The sequence below is a fragment of the Bufo gargarizans genome, chromosome 1 (genome assembly GCF_014858855.1).
Source record: "Bufo gargarizans isolate SCDJY-AF-19 chromosome 1, ASM1485885v1, whole genome shotgun sequence".
Classification (NCBI taxonomy): Eukaryota; Metazoa; Chordata; class Amphibia; order Anura; family Bufonidae; genus Bufo; species Bufo gargarizans.
In genome coordinates, this window is record NC_058080.1 from 193,523,648 (window position 1) to 193,543,147 (window position 19,500).

General features: G+C 44.5%; 1 protein-coding gene across 5 annotated transcripts in view; it reads left to right on the top strand.

Annotated features, from left to right (window-relative positions):
- Positions 1–19,500, top strand: part of TBC1D9 (TBC1 domain family member 9) — a 107,487-nt gene that overhangs the window by 30,957 nt on the left and 57,030 nt on the right. For all 5 annotated transcript variants that reach the window (XR_006390836.1, XM_044300720.1, XM_044300734.1 and 2 more), the window contains exons 11-16: positions 5,866–5,983; positions 6,181–6,466; positions 8,793–8,922; positions 12,955–13,053; positions 15,582–15,650; positions 18,471–18,711. Coding sequence is in view for 4 of the 5 variants with exons in the window: in XM_044300720.1 (XP_044156655.1) it covers positions 5,866–5,983; positions 6,181–6,466; positions 8,793–8,922; positions 12,955–13,053; positions 15,582–15,650; positions 18,471–18,711 (943 nt within the window). In the remaining variant the exon portion in view is untranslated. The remainder of the gene's footprint in view (positions 1–5,865; positions 5,984–6,180; positions 6,467–8,792; positions 8,923–12,954; positions 13,054–15,581; positions 15,651–18,470; positions 18,712–19,500) is intronic.

Genomic DNA, 19,500 nt, shown 5'->3' on the forward strand with positions numbered 1-19,500 from the left:
TACTGATGACCCATCCTATGGATAGGTGATTAGTATCTGATCAGTGGGGGTCTGACACCAGGGACCCCACCGATCAGCTGTTTGAGAAGGCAGTGGCGCTCGCAGTAGCGCCGCGGCCTTCTCTCTGCTTACCAATCACAGCGCCGTACCTTGTATGGCAGCTTTGCTTGGTAATGCGCTCAGTCTCATTTACTTCAATGGGACTGAGCTGTGCCTAGGCCAAATGACTGATGAACGTGATGTCACATGGCCTTGGAAAAGCTGTTGTCAAACAGCTGATCAGCGGGGGGTCCCGGGTGTCGGACCCTCACTGCTCAGATATTGAGGAGGTCATCAATAAAAAACACTTGGAAAGCCGGCTCCATACACATGCTTATGAGATTAGCCTGATGAAGGCCACAATACAGGTCCTTATCAAAAAATTAGCATATTGTGATAAAGTTCATTATTTTCTGTAATGTACTGATAAACATTAGACTTTCATATATTTTAGATTCATTACGCACCAACTGAAGTAGTTCAAGCCTTTTATTGTTTTAATATTGATGATTTTGGCATACAGCTCATGAAAACCCAAAATTCCTATCTAAAAAAATTAGCATATCATGAAAAGGTTCTCTAAACGAGCTATTAACCTAATCATCTGAATCAACTAATTAACTCTAAACACCTGCAAAAAATTCCTGAGGCTTTTAAAAACTCCCAGCCTGGTTCATTACTCAAAACCGCAATCATGGGTAAGACTGCCGCCCTGACTGCTGTCCAGAAGGCCATCATTGACACCCTCAAGCAAGAGGGTAAGACATAGAAAGAAATTTCTGAACGAATAGGCTGTTCCCAGAGTGCTGTATCAAGGCACCTCAGTGGGAAGTCTGTGGGAAGGAAAAAGTGTGGCAGAAAACGCTGCACAACGAGAAGAGGTGACCGGACCCAGAGGAAGATTGTGGAGAAGGACCGATTCCAGACCTTGGGGGACCTGCGGAAGCAGTGGACTGAGTCTGGAGTAGAAACATCCAGAGCCACCCTGTACAGGCGTGTGCAGGAAATGGGCTACAGGTGCCGCATTCCCCAGGTCAAGCCACTTTTGAACCAGAAACAGCGGCAGAAGCGCCTGACCTGGGCTACAGAGAAGCAGCACTGGACTGTTGCTCAGTGGTCCAAAGTACTTTTTTTGGATGAAAGCAAATTTTGCATGTCATTCGGAAATCAAGGTGCCAGAGTCTGGAGGAAGACTGGGGAGCGGGAAATGCCTGAAGTCCAGTGTCAAGTACCCACAGTCAGTGATGGTCTGGGGTGCCATGTCAGCTGCTGGTGTTGGTCCACTGTGTTTTATCAAGGGCAGGGTCAATGCAGCTAGCTATCAGGAGATTTTGGAGCACTTCATGCTTCCATCTGCTGAAAAGCTTTATGGAGATGAAGATTTCATTTTTCAGCACGACCTGGCACCTGCTCACAGTGCCAAAACCACTGGTAAATGGTTTACTGACCATGGTATTACTGTGCTCAATTGGCCTGCCAACTCTCCTGACCTGAACCCCATAGAGAATCTGTGGGATATTGGGAAGAGAAAGTTGAGAGACGCAAGACCCAACACTCTGGATGAGCTTAAGGCCGCTATCGAAGCCTCCTGGGCCTCCATAACACCTCAGCAGTGCCACAGGCTGATTGCCTCCATGCCACGCCGCATTGAAGCAGTAATTTCTGCAAAAGGATTCCCGACCAAGTATTGAGTGCATAACTGAACATAATTATTTGAAGGTTGACTTTTTTTGTATTAAAAACACTTTTCTTTTATTGGTCGGATGAAATATGCTAATTTTTTTAGATAGGAATTTGGGTTTTCATGAGCTGTATGCCAAAATCATCAATATTAAAACAATAAAAGGCTTGAACTACTTCAGTTGGTGTGTAATGAATCTAAAATATATGAAAGTCTAATGTTTATCAGTACATTACAGAAAATTATGAACTTTATCACAATATGTATGTAAAGCCCGAAACGTTGCTTTTCAAAAGGATGTAAAGTCCGGCTGAATAAAACACCAATTGCATTGAAAATCTCTTGTGGTGTGCGGTCTGAAACTCTGAATAACCATTTGGAGCTATAAACTAGCTGGGCATTGTTAGGGGCAGTGATAGGGGAGTGTCTACAGAACTAGCTGGTGGGATGAGCTATAAACTAGCTGGGTGGGAGGAGCTATAAACTGGCTGGGCATTGTTAGGGGCAGTGATAGGGGAGTGTCTACGGAACTAGCTGGGTGGGAGGAGCTATAAACTAGCTGGGTGGGAGGAGCTATAAACTAGCTGGGTAGGAGGAGCTATAAACTAGCTGGACATTGTTAGGGGCAGTGATAGGGGAGTGTCTACGGAACTAGCTGGGTGGGAGGAGCTATAAACTAGCTGGGTGGTGTTGGGGGCAGTGCTGGAGCTGTGGCAGATAAGGGAGAAGTGCATCATGGGTTTGGTTGGATACAGCAACAGGAAGTGCTATATACAGGATGGAAACACACCAGAGTGATTTCTTTATATGGTGAAAACGGGTCAGGAGAGTCCAAACTGGAAAAGAAAAAGCATAAGGAAGATGTACATAAGGTAAAACACTACATGAGCATATCTGTTAAAAACCATGGTAATCCTGGAAAACCAATTTAATCTGGCATCTAAATAACAGATGAATTATGGTTGTAGGGAGGATTTCATGTCATTGAAATGCATTTTATCTTTCGGAACACAGTGCAGTAAGAATGCAGTTGTTTCCACGCACTTGCTGTAATCAGAGATAAAATATAGAAGCTTTGTCCCAAGAGTCTAGTGTGGGTGTCACTATTGAAGAGTCAGCAGTTTATGCTGCCTTTTGGTTTCCTCTATGGTTCACTTTCCTATGGTTTAGATGACTGCAGCACAATCACTTTGTAAACATGACCCACTTACACAAATCTGAAGACTTTTAAAGGAAATTTGTCCTCTAATAACTAGGTAGTACATTTCATGCAGTAAATATTTTTTTCTCCACTGTATTTCTAGGAGTTTTCTGGCCTTGGATGTGTCACAGTGGTTTCCTTTAGGCTGTTGCTCCCTAAGGCCGGTGCAGTGAGAGGAGGGTGTACCTTTTCTTCTCTCAGCGCACTCCCTCTAGTTGACGCTCCTGCCTTATGGTATTTTGGGGTACCCTTAATGTTAGGTGACTGGATGGGTGACTGGCAAGAGGTGTAGTGGTGCAATGGCCAGCATGTGGTAACATAGGAGTCAGTAAACCAGGCCAGCTTTAAAGGGGTATTCCCATCTGAGACAATGGGGGCATATTGCTAGTATATGTCCCCACTGTCTGATAGGTGCAGGTCCCACCACTGCATTGAGAACGAACTAGGGAAAGTTGTGGCTGGAGGACCCCAGGCCACCACCAAGCACTCTCCCCATAGAAGTGAATGGGATCGCACCATGCTTCCTACTGCCACTGCTCCCATTCATTTCTATGCTCCCTCCGGGACTTTGCCGACTGAGTTTACAAGACTCCACTGGGACCCGCACCTATCAGACAATGGGGGCATATCCTAGACATGTTACATACCCCTTGACACGATGTGGTGCTAACTGGCCAGGGCGCAATCCCTCAACACACGGTTCAAGTGAATGGGGATGAGCTTGGCCTAGGCCATGATGGTCATCACATCACTGGCAGCAAGAAGGCCATGGCGCTCACAGGAACTGTGGGCCTTCTTGAACAGCTGATCAGCCGGGATCCCAGTTGTCGGACACCGAATGATCAATTGTTGATGACCCATCCAGAGAATAGGTCATCTGTTACAAATAGTCAGAGAACCCCTTTAAGAAAAAAAATGAATGGTCTGAATTACTCCTTTGTAATGTATCCATGGTCTAAGTGAAAAGGACTAAACATGGTGTCAGTCATGTGAATCCCAACTAGATGTTAAATAGTCGCTTATTGAGTAACAAAACTTTCACAGTTTTCTTTTTTTACTTCACTTTATTAGCCACATAGCAACATCACCTATAGACTGGCATCCATGTTATACATCACCTAGAGGCAGACAGCCATGATATGTATCACTTATAGTTGCAGTCATTGCATGCCTCACCCATACCTCTCAACTGTCTCAGATCCGGTGGGATAGTCCCAAATTTAGACAGCTGTCCCATGGTCCTGGTATGGCTGAGTTACAGTCATGCTTTCAACTGTATCTGCGTTAAGAGAGCACAGTTGAATGCAGTGGTGAAGCAGGGAGCCGACCGCTCCCTGCTTCACAATGTACTGACCTGCACTCCAGGCGCTGAACAGTGACTCATCGCGCCTACTGGGCTGTGTAGGAGGAGTGCGCAGACGGGGGAATTGACCTTGTTGCTTCCGCTACACATGGTGGTACCTGTTGGAGAGAGCAGGATGTGCTCTAATCATCGGGAGAACAGGATTAGGTAACTATTTTTTCATTTTATTAACAGTACACGGAAGGGGGGTATATCTACTGTATGGGGGCAAAATGTGGTCATATCTACTGTGTGGGGGCACAGTGTCGGAATAACTACTGTGTGGGGGCACAGTGAGGGTATATCTACTGTGTGGGGGAATAATAACCATGTGGGGGCATTTGGGGGACTGGGCGGGATTGGCATTAGTCGTGGCTTAGAAAAAAAAAGCTTTTCAAAACTTGAGTGGTGTGGCAGTGACAGGCAGCCATGTTATATATCTGCTAGGGACAAGCAGCTATGTTATACATATTTGTGTATGATGTTTATCAGTCTTCAACTTATGTTGCTTTTTACTGGTTCACAAGCAAAATTAAGTGGTGATAATTAAGTAACTTTTGACTACATTCAGCAACTGTCCCAATGCTTCCTGTTAATTTATGGCATCTGTGTGCAAGCTTAGCCATATGCATGTTTAGCATGCAGTCAGCATCCATGGTACTTTGCCAGGCTCTTGTCAAGGTTATTGCCACCATTTTCTTGTGCCATGAGCTTTAAATGAGCTCTGTACTCATAATAATTGAGAGCGCATACATGCAGTCAGTGGGGGTCCAACATCTGGGACTCCCTAAAAGGGGTTATCCCATGAAAAATGTAAAAAAATGCAAATCAAACATCATATAGTATATGACAATACCTTTCTAATAAAGCTAGAACCATCCCTGTACATCACATGGGCCCAGAGATCTCCCCTTTCATTCCTCTGCTAGATTTATATTAAGCTGACCGCTCAAGGGGAGGGTCTTTTCCACTGCAGCTAAGGAGGCGTGTCCCAGCTCCGCCTATCAGCTGAGGAGGCAGTTGAAGGATGAAACTGAGCATGTGCGACCATTTCAGTGAGCAGGTCAAAGAAATAAGAAATTAAGTGGCACTATTAAGATACATTTTATTGAATAACTCAGTAGCAATACAACATTTTTCATTACATGCAATTACAAAAGTAGTCAAATCCAGGTGCTAAAATTTTTTGGGGTGGACAACCCCTTGAAGTCACAAGGACGAAGGTTTTTATGCTTAGCAGGAGCATTAGCTCCTAAGTCAAAGTGAACTGTACAAGATGCATGGTTGCTTCATCTGGCAACACTGTGGCAAGCTCCATCATGTTACCGTTTTTTTTTTAAATCATGGCTATGGGATCGTATTACTGTATGACGCCATGAAATACTAATGTTTTATTTCACTTAAAATGCTGACGTTATGAATGGCCCTGCCGATAAAATATACAGAAGACAAAAACCAAGGAGAATGGCTCAGATGACTTTTGCCCCTTATAGTCATCCTTTGGTGCTCCTATGTTTGGCAGTGCATATGAATATATGTTTATCTAAAAACAATTTAGATCTTGTTGCATGTTGACCTTTTATGTCTTTTTTTTCCATGTAGGCCATGAATATCGTTACCTCAGTACTGCTTTTGTATGCCAAAGAGGAAGAAGCCTTCTGGTTGCTCGTGGCTCTCTGTGAACGTATGCTTCCTGACTACTACAATACCAGGGTTGTTGGTGGGTACTGAAACTATCATTTATAACATACAGGATGCCAGTGGCTGCTTACCTCTGCAAATGTCTTTAAAATGTTGCTATTAACATGTGCTTTTCCACTGATATTGCCTCACAATAAAGTCACAATTATACAAGTTGGCGTGCAGTAATTCTGGACTGGATCTATATATATATTCTCGCTTCTTATTTACCCCTAGGAGCTCTTGTGGATCAAGGAGTGTTTGAAGAGTTGGCCCACGATTACGTGCCTCAGCTTTATGACTGTATGCAGGACTTGGGGGTGATTTCCACCATCTCGCTCTCTTGGTTTCTCACTCTTTTCCTCAGCGTCATGCCCTTTGAAAGTGCTGTGGTGGTTGTGGATTGTTTCTTCTATGAAGGCATCAAGGTCATATTTCAGCTTGCACTTGCTGTATTGGAGGCCAATGTCGACAAGCTCCTGAACTGTAAAGATGATGGGGAAGCTATGACGGTACTTGGAAGGTATGATACAGAATTGGACCTTCATACATAAGTTCATGTTTTCAAGCTTTTATCCAGTATAATATAATGAAGGCATTACTCCAGTTATCCATTTAAAACTTGCTCCTAAATGTGTAAATGTGAATTTCTAATCTAGAATTAAAAAATGAGTGTTCTGTGCTGGGTATTAGTGTCATAAGCCCCAGCCTCTGGTTTAACTGACCCAAACTCGCAGAATTATAGGGTTCAAGTGATCAACCTCAGGTTTAATGACCAATCAGGCCTTGAGGCATCCGAGTAATACGGAGGTATGATATGTCCAGAACAACGACGTGTGAATGGAGCACCTATTAAAAGGCTCCATTCACACGTCCGTAGAATGGGTCCGCATCCATTCCGCAATTATCCGGAACGGGTGTGGACCCATTCATTCTCTATGGGGCCGGAAGAGATGCGGAAAGCACACTATGTGCTCTCCGCATCCGCATTTCCGGAGCGCTGCCACGATCTTCCGGTCCGCAGCTCCGCAAGAAAATAGAGCATGTCCTATTTTTGTCCGCAATTGCGGACAAGAATAGGCATTTCTATGGGGGTACTGGCCGGGTGTATAGCGGATCCGAATAAATGAAAAACTCGGTGTTACCAGTTAAAGATGTGCCTGCACAGTCCGACCACTGTACAATAATGAATGGCGCAACATAGTTATATAAGCAAATAAGCCATAACTGTACTGTTGTGCACCATTATGTCCGGCTGAATAAATTCACTAATTATCATACCAACCAGTTGGAGTGCGGTCTAATTGTAAAAATATTCTAAGTGTGGATCCTGAGGTGTCGCCGACGAGCGCCCTGAAATTAGCCAGGCTACTGTTGAGCGCTGTGATCATTTGGGATTATAGTTCTAAGCAAAGATGCTCCAGAATTATTACTTGCGGCAACGCAAGTATTTACTACAGCAAACAAGTAAGGAGAGGTGACAGGTATTCTTTAACCCCTTAATGACTACCAATATGCTTTTTTTACAACCGTTATTAATGGGCCTTACCAGGCAGTCTTTTTACGGCGGCCTAAAATAAGCGCTGTCTCCCGTGCAGTGAAGAGCAGCAGCTCAGCTCTCCTATACCAGCCAGGCTCCTGCTCTAACCCACCGAAGTCCTGAGTACTGGGCTGTTTAACCTCTTAGATGCCAAGGTCAATAGCAAGCACAGCATCTAAGGAAGAGAGCTTTCTCTCTCTAGCACTGGAACCGTGCAAATGAGATTATGGACTGCCAATGTCTATACACTGCAGCGAGGGGCCTAATGAAGGCCACCAGTGTATGCCTGCCTGTCTGTGCCAGAGATGCAGACTGCTAGTGCCTGTCAGTATCCCACTGACAGTATAATACGATGTACTACTTAAGTAGTACAGTGTATTATAGAAGCAAACAAAGGATCACATGTCCAAGTCCTTTGTGGGGAGTGGTAAAAAAAAAAAACTGTTAATTTTACTTTACAAAAATCTCCAAGTTAATACACCTTTTTCCATTGAAAAATGCTTTTCAATGGATAAAATTGCAAAAATAAAAACTCCTCCAAATATTTGGTATTGCCGCATCCGTAATGAGCCGGAATCCGGCGGGACAGTCACAGATATAATTAAAACTGTAATACTTCTTTAAGCTTTTAATTAATTTTCTTCTTCAGTCTTCAGTTTCACTGCGTCTTCAGGCTGTGGCTGTTGGTGGATTCATCTGTAGCCCTTATCTCTAATTTCCTAACAGCTCCTAAACACTCATTAAGGCCACTTTAACACTTGCGGTAGCCTTTTCTGGCAGACTCTTCCGGCGAGGGAACAACCTGCCGAATTTGTGCTATCGGAAGTCCGGTCAGGCCCCATTCACTATAAAGGGGGCGGTTTTTGTCTGTTTTTTGTCCGGCTGCCTTTCTGCATGTTTGCCGTGGGAATTAAGGTAAATGGGGTCGGAGAGGACTTCCGGCCAGCACGGTAGACTTGCGGTAGCACGGATCCGGCAGGCTGTTCCCCTGCCGGAACAGCCTGCCGGACCCTGCTGCCGCCAGTGTGAAGGTAGCCTAAAGCTAAATTCCTAAGAAGACAAACTGCTGAAAATTTTGAAAGATCAATTTGAAAAATGATTTTTAGCCTAAGATACGTAGAAAGCAATTATACAAAAATTTCCCCCAAAGGTGCCCATACCCTTTAAGGATTCGATAAGTAAACGATTTCTTAATGTATGCTATTTTTCAATCACGGACTAGTTTAAATATTCATGGCTAGGATTACTTTATCTATCCCCCCAAAATGAACTCAACTTTTCTAACTAATCATTTATTAACCCTTTTAAGGTATCTAGATAGCGTGAGTAACAAAGACAGCACGTTACCTCCAATTCCTCATTTGCATTCCCTGCTCACTGATGATGTGGAGCCATACCCGGAAGTGGACATTTTTGCTCTCATTGCCTCCTCTTATCAGGTAGTGTACTTGTAGCTTTGTTTTACTGTATCAATGCATTCATTTATCATACTCAATGTTGACTTAAAAGGGTGTTGTCACTTCAGCAAGTGGGATTTATCATCTAGGGAAAGTTAATACAAGACACTAATGTATTGTGATTGTCCATATTGCTTCCTTTGCTGGCTGGATTCATTTTCCCATCACATTATACACTGCTCGTTTCCATGGTTACACCACCCAGAAATCCATCAGTGGTGGCCGTGCTTGTACACTGTAGGAAAAATTGCCGGCCTCCCTGGTGACTGGGACCTTGGGAGCTCACAGAGGCTTTTTTATAGTGTGCAAGCACGACCACTGATAAATTGCAGGGTTGTCGTAACCATGGAAACGAGCAGCGTATAATGTAAGGGGAAAATGAATCCAGACAGCAAAGGAAGCAATATGGACAATCACAATACATTAGTAAGTGCCTTGTATTAACTTTCTCTACATAATAAATGCTATTTGCTGAAGTGACACAACCCTTTAAGCACACATTTGAGCTTTCTAATAAGCGTCATAGGAACCATAGTGGTCAGCACAACATACCGTTTCTTTTCTCTTTATAAGACGCACGCGATAATAAGACTCACCCCGGGTTTTAGAGGAGGAAAATAAGAAAAAAAGATCAGACCCCCATAAATATCAGGTCATCGGATCAGACCCCCATATCAGGACATCACATCAGACCCCAATATCTGCCCTCTATGTCAGCACCCCATCAGTTTTCAATGTCAGACCCCCATCAGACCTCATATCAGCCCTTTATTTCAGACCCCCATCAGACCTCAGATCAGCCCTCAGTGTCAGACCCCCCAGAGTTTCTTGCTCGACCATCGGACCTAGGATCAGAATAAAATAAAAAAACTCTTACCTCTCCTGCGCCACGGCTCCTCTCCATCTTTGGCAGCGCTCCCATGTCTTCTCCGGCCCGCGCTGCACTGTCACCTGACTGCGTGTAGCATCAGGTCATAGTGTGTGTACTACGTCCTGACGCTGTACGGGGTCAGGACAGTGCAGTACGGGCCCCAGGGAGGGTGAGTACCGGAAGCGGTCGCAGCGCTTCACGCCCCACTTCCGGCACCTAATGCATACCAGTGAGCGCTTCCATAATGGAAGTGCTCACTAGTATTCACTTTATAAGACGCAAGGCCATGGGGGAAAAAAGTGTCTTATCTGAAATACCCCTAAATTAGGCCTCATGCACACGACGGTTTTTTTTCACGGTCCGCAAAAACGGGGTCCGTGGGTCCGTGATCCGTGACCGTTTTTTCGTCCGTGGGTCTTCCTTGATTTTTGGAGGATCCACGGACATGAAAAAAAAGTCGTTTTGGCGTCCGCCTGGCCGTGCGGAGCCAAACGGATCCGTCCTGAATTACAATGCAAGTCAATGGGGACGGATCCGTTTGAAGTTGACACAATATGGTGCAATTGCAAACGGATCCGTCCCCATTGACTTTCAATGTAAAGTCAGGAGTCCCTTTACTTTTACACTTGTGTTCATAATGCAGACGGTGGCTCCGTTCAGAGCGGATCCGTCTGCATTATATTGTTAAAACATTTCTAAGTGTGAAAGTAGCCTCAGACGGATCCGTCCAGACTTAACATTGAAAGTCAATGGGGGACGGATCCGTTTGAAAATTGAGCCACAGTGTGTCATCTTCAAACGGATCCGTCCCCATTGACTTACATTATAAGTCTGGACGGATCCGCTTGCCTCCGCACGGCCAGGCGGACACCCGAACATAACTTGAAGCGTCCCCATCACCATGGGAACGCCTCTACGTTAGAATATACTGTCGGATATGAGCTACATCGTGAAACTCATTTCCGACAGTATATTCTAACACAGAGGCGTTCCCATGGTGATGGGGACGCTTCAGGTTAGAATACACTGCAAACTTGGTACAAGACTGCCCCCTGCTGCCTGGCACCACCCGATCTCTTACAGGGGTATATGATAGCACAATTAACCTCTTCAGGTGCGGCACCTAAAGGGGTTAATTGTACTATCATATTCTCCTGTAAGAGATCAGGGCTGTCAGGCAGCAGGGGGCAGACCCCCCCCCTCCCCAGTTTGAATATCGTTGGTGGCACAGTGTGCGCCCACCATCGCCCCCCCCCCTTCCTCCCTCTATAGTTAAAAACCGTTGGTGGCACAGTGTGTGCCCACCATCGCCCCCCCCTTCCTCCCTCTATAGTTAAAAATCGTTGGTGGCACAGTGTGCGCCCACCATCGGCCCCCCCTCTCTCTATAGTAGTAACAACAATTGGTGGCAGTGTGCGGCCTCCCATTCCCCCCCCCCCCATCATTGGTGGCAGCGGAGTTCCGATCGGAGTCCCAGTTTAATCGCTGGGGCTCCGATCGGTAACCATGGCAACCAGGAAGCTACTGCATCCCCTGGTTGCCATGGTTACTTAGCAATAGTACAATTGTAGAAGATTCATACTTACCTGCTTGCTGCTGCGATGTCTGTGACCGGCCGGGAGCTCCACCTACTGGTAAGTGAAAGGTCTGTGCGGTGCATTGCTAAAGAACTGTCACTTACCAGTAGGAGGAGCTCCCGGCCGGTCACAGACATCGCAGCAGCAAGCAGGTAAGTATGAATCTTCTACAATTGTACTATTGCTAAGTAACCATGGCAACCAGGGATGCAGTAGCTTCCTGGTTGCCATGGTTACCGATCGGAGCCCCAGCGATTAAACTGGGACTCCGATCGAAACTCCGCTGCCACCAATGATCGGGGGGGGGGGGGCAGATGGGAGGCCGCACACTGCCACCAATGGTTGTTACTACTATAGAGAGAGGGGGGGGGGGCCGATGGTGGGCGCACACTGTGCCACCAACGATTTTTAACTATAGAGGGAGGAAGGGGGGGGGGCGATGGTGGGCACACACTGTGCCACCAACGATTTTTAACTATAGAGGGAGGAAGGGGGGGGGCGATGGTGGGCGCACACTGTGCCACCAACGATATTCAAACTGGGGAGGGGGGGTCTGCCGCCTGCTGCCTGGCAGCCCTGATCTCTTACAGGAGAATATGATAGTACAATTAACCCCTTTAGGTGCCGCACCTGAAGAGGTTAATTGTGCTATCATATCCCCCTGTAAGAGATCGGGTGGTGCCAGGCAGCAGGGGGCAGTCTTGTACCAAGTTTGCAGTGTATTCTAACTAGAAGCGTCCCCATCACCATGGGAACGCTTCTGTGTTAGAATATACTGTCGGAAATGAGTTTTCACGAAGTGAAAACTTAGATCAGAAAAAGCTTTTATGCAGACGGATCTTCGGATCCGTCTGTATGAAAGCAACCTACGGCCACGGATCACGGACACGGATGCCAATCTTGTGTGCATCCGTGTTCTTTCACGGACCCATTGACTTGAATGGGTCCGTGAACCGTTGTCCGTCAAAAAAATAGGACAGGTCAAATTTTTTTGACGGACAGGATACACGGATCACGGCCTCGGCTGCAAAACGGTGCATTTTCCGATTTTTCCACGGACCCATTGAAAGTCAATGGGTCCGCGAAAAAAAAAACGGAAAACGGCACAACGGCCACGGATGCACACAACGGTCGTGTGCATGAGGCCTTAAGCTTATTTCAGGCCTGTCTCATTTACCATTTTCTACTCCTGTTTCAGTGTCTAAAACACCAGTCTTAATAAATGTGCCCCGTAGTGTTGACATATTTTATCATTTTATCAGATTATTCGATTTTCACTGTTCATTGTTAGTTGAGAAAAAAAAATACTAGTTCAGTATAATAAATGTTATACTTTTGGGGATGTACACAGAAAGTTAGGTAATTTTTTAATATTTTTTTATTTTATTTTTTAATTACAAGTAAAATGTCTTTATTTATCTCATTATTTCTTTATAGACAGTTTTTGTTACTGCGATTATCCACTAGATGTCACTTGTGTGTGTTGTCACTCCATGCTGATACATTGAATTGAATATCTGGTGGATTTGGCCTACTGCTAAAATGTTGCATTCTTTTGGTTTGCAGAAATTTGGCTCTATACGGGCAGATCTGATAGAACAAATGAGATTTAAGCAGAGGTTAAAAGTAATACAGACCCTTGAGGACACCACAAAGCGAAATGTGGTAAGGCATTGCTTTTTGGATGCTTACATCCATCTTGCAGGTACTTACAGAGTTTATAATCACCACTGTTGCGTGTCTCTTTATTTTATATACACAGTGCTGCGTAGTAAAATCATTTTGAATGTTTAAACGTCCATTCATGGGAGATCATTTAAGTTTGTATGTAATAGCAATTAATGGGGCAGATTTACTAATCCTGTAGATGGCGTAAACGTAGAGGTAATGTATTAATATGCACTTTTTATGACACTTTTTTTGAATGCTTGGCATTAACTTATTTTTGCAACAAATTTACAAAATGTTGCACAAGGCTCTTACTCTGCCTGCCATGCTGAGGTCAACATCTGACGATGGGGGGACATGCAACAATCACAGGCCGCAATGGTGACCTGCTCCGCTTGTTTTGTTTATACCCGCAGGATGGTTCTCATAAGGCTCCATTCACACGTCCGCAAAATGGGTCCGCATCCTTTCCGCAATTTTGCGGAAAGGGTGCGGACCCATTCATTCTCTATGGGGACGGAATGTGCTGTCCGCATCCACATTTGCGGATCCGCACTTCCGCATCCGTGCTTCCGTTTCCGCAAAAAAATAGAACATGTCCTATTCTTGTCCGCAATTGCGGACAAGAACAGGCATATTCTATTATGTCGGCAATGTGCGGTCCGCAAAATGCGGAAAGCACATTGCCGCTTTCCGTGTTTTGCGGATCCGTGTCTCCGTGTATCCGCAAAACACATTGCGGACGTGTGAATACAGCCTAAAGGGGAATCGGTCAGTAGTTTTGACAATGCTAAACTGATGGCAGCACTAGTTAGGGTCTAGGGAAAGCAGGACAAACATACCTTTTGTGGAGCTTTTATTATCAGGAGTGGTGTGAATATGAACTTTTATTTTGCTGCTTAAGTACAATGGAGGCAGAGCTTCATCACTGTGAAGTGCTCTCTGCAGTGACTTGTCTCACAGCCCCCCCCCAACTGCTAGGAGTGACAGCTTTATAGATCTCCTGGTTGGATATTACAGCTGTTACTCAAAGCAGAGGGGAGCAGCTATGAAGCATTTCAGTGCAGAGAGCACTGTGAAGCTCACCCTTCATTGCACTTAGGAAGCAGAACCTGGCAGAATAAAAGTTCATATTCACTCTACTCCTGACGATCAAAGCTCCATTACAGGTACATTTGTACCTCTCTCCCCAGTGCCTACCTAGTGCTGTTGGCAGTTAGCACAGTGAAAACTATGCACACACTCCCCTTATTTAAAGGGGTTCTTTGAGATTCTGATAATGATGACCTATCCTCAGGATAGGTCATCAGTATCTGATCGGAGAAGGGGGGGTCCAACACCCAGGACCCCTGCAGATCAGCTCTTTTGAGAAGGCGCCAGCACTCCTGTGAGCACTTTAGCATATCTGTGCTTACCAAGCACAGAGCTGTACATTGTAAAGCGGCTATGCTTGGTATGTTTAACAGGGCTGAGCGAGATATCAAACACAGCCGCTAAACAATGTACGGCGCTGTGCTTGGTAAGCTGCTAGAACACCGCACCCTCACAGGAGTACAGGTGCATTCTCAGAACAGCTGATCGGCAGGGGTCCTCGGTGTTGGACTCTCACTGATCAGTATCAATATCTCAAAAAACTCCTTTAAAGGCTATGGGCATGATTTTCTTGTCATTGCATTTATTTGGGACAAAAAAAATGTTTTCCAGTAGGTATTTATTGAAAAATAGTCAACAACTTGTGTAGGCTGAAATTCATCAGTGGAGCTATGTAGTGAATGGGTCTTTAGCCTCAGAGATCATAAACCCTCATTTAGGCTAAATTCTTATCATAAATTCTCCTAATAAATTAATGTTTATGAACTCTTGAGTGCAGGGACTGAAGGACCTATTAGACAGCACGATTATCGGCATATTATTGGGAACAAGTATTCATAGGAATGCTTGTCGGATAGAATTGGCTTATATAATTGAGTAGCCGAGGGGCTGATGAACGAGCAAACATTCACCGGCTGCTGGGCATCCTTCAACAGAAGCCCGCTTATCGGGAGCACGCCTTCCTGGGTAATCGGGGATGTGCTGCTGACAATGAATAGAACAAAATGAGGAGGAATTAACCGTTCTTCTCACATTCAGTTTGCCTCTGCCTGTTTAATCAGGCCAGTTTAAATGAGTGCCAATGGATGTTTTATCATTCACCTGGGCTCTTGCTGCCTGTACGTTGGGTAGTGTAATACCACCATGAGATGTTCCTCTGACAGATTTCATAGTGAAGGAGCAATAGCAGCCTTCATTATTTTGAGAGAGACAGTGAGGGAAATATGGATCAACCTGATCGTGTTGTCTACTCTGAAGGTAAATATTTCCAAAAGTCCAAATACTCTTATTGGGGGAGTGAAGGGATGAGTTCAGTTAAAAGCTGGGTAATGGCCATCTTTAGAAAATGGCTTTCAACGCATCTCCTGTACACACAAATATGCTGTCAGCAAAAACTATCGCTTGATAATGCTTTTCTATGTCTGCCCTTTTAGGTCCGCACTATTGTGACTGACACAGCATTTACTGTTGATGAGCTGGAAGAGTTGTATGCACTTTTCAAGGTATTCATTAAAATATCAGATTAAAAGCAAAAAATAAATAAAACATTGCAAAACCCAACAATATAGTAAAATCACCCAATGATTTCTGTGTAGTCATTGATGTCTAAGGAATAGAAGTGGATTTTTTATTGTGTATGATTGAACCTGACCATTTGTATTGTGCAAGCCATTTTGGGGCATTAATAAATAATGACAGACAATTTTTGGATTATTGGTGGAGAAGAAAATGCACACCATCAAACATTGTATTTTTTTCTATTACACTTGACTGACTTGTTTGGGATTAAAGTTGTTCAGATGTATGTGTGATAATAGAAGTTATAGGCCCCTTTCACACGAGCGAGTTTTCCGCGCGGGTGCGATGCGTGACGTGAACGCATAGCACCTGCACTGAATCCTGACCCATTAATTTTAATGGGTCTGTGTACATGAGCGTTTTTTTTCACGAATCAGTTCTGCGTTGCGTGAAAAGCACAGCATGTTCTATATTCTGCGTTTTTCACACAGCCCCGGCCCCATAGAAGTGAATGGGGCTTCAGTAAAAAACGCATCGCATCTGGAAGCAAGTGCGGATGCGATGCATTTTTCACTGATGGTTGCTAAGAGATGTTTGTAAACCTTACGTTTTTTATCACGCGCATGAAAAACGCATAAAAACGCATTGCACCTGCACAGAAAAAAACTGAACAACTGCAGACAAAACTGACTGAACTTGCTGTGAGTTTCCCCGAACGCACCCTGGACGCATCCGGACCTAATCCGTCACGCTCGTGTGAAAGGGGCCATATACTTTCTACACTAATACATAGTATGGAAAACACTTAAATGAAAAAGTGGAATAATACAATTGCAACAGAAAATAAGAAGTAAAATAAGTGGGCCATAATAGAAAAAAAAAAAGTCCTCTCGACGTATAAACATCCTGCATGAAGCAAACGCATTTTGAATGAATGTCAGGGGATGCATTCAAGGAGTTGTCCACTTTTGAGCCATTGATGACTTATCCTCCGGTTAGGTCATCACTATCCGATCAGTGGGGTCCAATACCCAACAGCCCCACAGATCAGCTGTTGGCGTAGTGGGAGGAACTAGAAGCAGATGCTCCGTTCCTTGTGTAGAGGTTGTGCCTCAGTTTCTGGGAGCTAAGCTGCAGTACTTAGGGTGGGCTCTAGACTCTTCAATGAGGCCTTGATGTACTGATGGGCATTGGAATGCCAACCTTTGCGTACTCTACCAGGGTTAGTGTTATAGCATTGCGTTTTATTATATTATTGAATTCCTAATGTATTTATTGACACACATTACACATATTAACACATTTCATATCAATTTACAGCACAGATATGCTAAGGCCAATTACATGGAAAGTCTATAGGCCACATATGTTTCCAGTAACTATAGAAGTCAGAAAAATTGTATCTGCCTAAGGGGTATCCAGTGTGTGGCTTTATTATTTGGTGGCACAGACATAACAATTTGAGTGTGGGAATCCCACAGGGAGATTCATTTGTTGGATGTTAGTGAAAAATGGTTGACCCACCTTTTTTCTCATGCATAACCGTGTGGTGGAAGTTATGTGGCACTCCAGTGCCTTTCATATGTTCATGAACTTTAGTTGAGGAATTTTCATAAACTTCTAGATGAGTCCATGACCAACCTTCAGAGTATGGACCATGCAGCTACCTTGGAGGTGTGTTCCTTGGCCATACATTTCAGATAGTGTTCAGCTAACAGCTATCTACCCCAAACCTACAGACACATGTTTGGCTCAGTATATATATATATTCATTTCTACATGAGGAGAGGGGAGTAAGCCACTGCTAGATATATTTGGCTGTGTATGTCCCTGTGAACAAAAGGATCAGGTAATCCTTATCTACCCTGCCATCTGCCATCTGGGGTAAGTTGTGACATCCTTAAACACAGTAAAGGGAGTCTGTTGGCAGTTTTGACTATACTAAACTGCTGACGGCACTAGGCAGGCACTGGGGAGTATACACAAACACATTTTTTGTGTGGATCTTTTCTTACCAGGAGTAATATAATTGTGAAGTTTTATTTTGCTAGATTCGGTTATTGCAGATGCCCAGGGTGGAGCTCCCCTGTGAATTGAGCGGCTTCACAGACCCCGCCCTCTGCTCTGAGTGACGGCTCTAGAGCTCTCCTGGTTAGATGCTTTAGCTGTCACTCTGAGCAGATCAGTGAAGAGAGGACATCACAGCTCCTTTAGTGCTGTTAAGGCCCCTTTCACATGAGCGAGTATTCCGCACGGGTGCAATGCGTGATGCGATCGCACGGAATCCGGACCCATTCATTTCAATGGGTCTGTGTACATGAGCGTTGGTTTTCACGCATCACTTGTGCGTTGCGTGAAAATTGCAGCATGCTCTATATTCTGCGTTTTCTCACGCAACACTGGCCCCATAGAAGAGCAAGCAAGTGCGAATGCAATGCGTTTTTCAGATGGTTGCTAAGAGATGTTGTTTGTAAACCTATCACGTGCAATAAAAACTGAACAACTGAATACAATTGCAGGCAAAACTGAATGTACTTGCTTGCGAAATCGCGCATTTTCACTGAATGCATCCACAACGCATCCGGACCTAATCCGCTCACACTCGTCTGCAAGGGGCCTAATAGTTTAACTTGGTCCGAACTGCTGACAGACTCCCTATAAATGGTCAGTCAGTCTAGCTGGAAATGGCAGGTTCAGTCAACAATAATCTTAATGTATGGCCAGTTTACAAGAAGAAAAATGTGTAATTTTCATTTTTTATTGTCTTTATATGACCCTTTTTTAAATATGTTATGTTATTTTAGGCTGAGCACCTGACCAGCTGCTACTGGGGAGGTACCAGCAGTTCTATAGAACGCCATGACCCATCCTTGCCCTATCTTGAGCAGTACCGCATAGACTTCCAGCAGTTCAAGAGCATGTTTGTCCTACTTTTTCCATGGGCATGTGGTGCACACATGGATATCATGGCTTTCCGAGTCTTTCAGCTTCTGGATGAAAATGGCGATGGTTTAATAAACTTCCGGGAGTTCGTGTCGGGGTTAAGTGAGTACTTATTGATTGGGCTGTATTACACACCAGTGTATGCCTTTCACTTAACTGGAATAACCAATCTGCAATACACATTTATTTTACAGTTGTTAATTAAAGCAAACTTCCAGGTCAAGAACAAAAATTGACCTTAAAGGCGTTGTCTCACTTCAGTAAGTGGCATTTATCATGTAGCGGAAGTTAATACAAGTCACTTTCTAATATATTTTTATTATCCATATTGCTTCCTTTGCTGGCTGTATTCATTTTTCCATCACATTATACACTGCTTGTTTCCATGGTTACGACCACCCTGCAATCCATCAGTGGTGGTCGTGCTTACACAGTACATGAAAAAGCATCAGCCTCTCTGGTGGCCAGGACCAAGGGAGCGCACGTAGGCTAGTGCTTTTTCCTATATTGTGCAAGCACGACCACCACTGATGGATTGCAGGGTGGTCATAACCATGGAAACAAGCAGTGTATAATGTGATAGAAAAATGAATGCAGTCAGCAAAGGATAATAACAATACATTAGTAAGTGGCTTGTATTAACTTTCTCTACATGATAAATACCACTTTAACTGGGGAATTAACAGAACACTTACCTGGTGACCTCCTTTACATCTTTTCAGCTGCAGATCCACCAATTCCCAGGCTCCTTTTATGCCATCTAAGATGGATGCACCGCTTCTCAGACTACCTTGTGCACCCTGTGCATTTGGTAAACCAAGACACTTCCTGCTTCCCTCCGATTGGCCAATTTGAGGGCAAAGCTGGACAAGAGGAAAGTGTCTTGGCTTA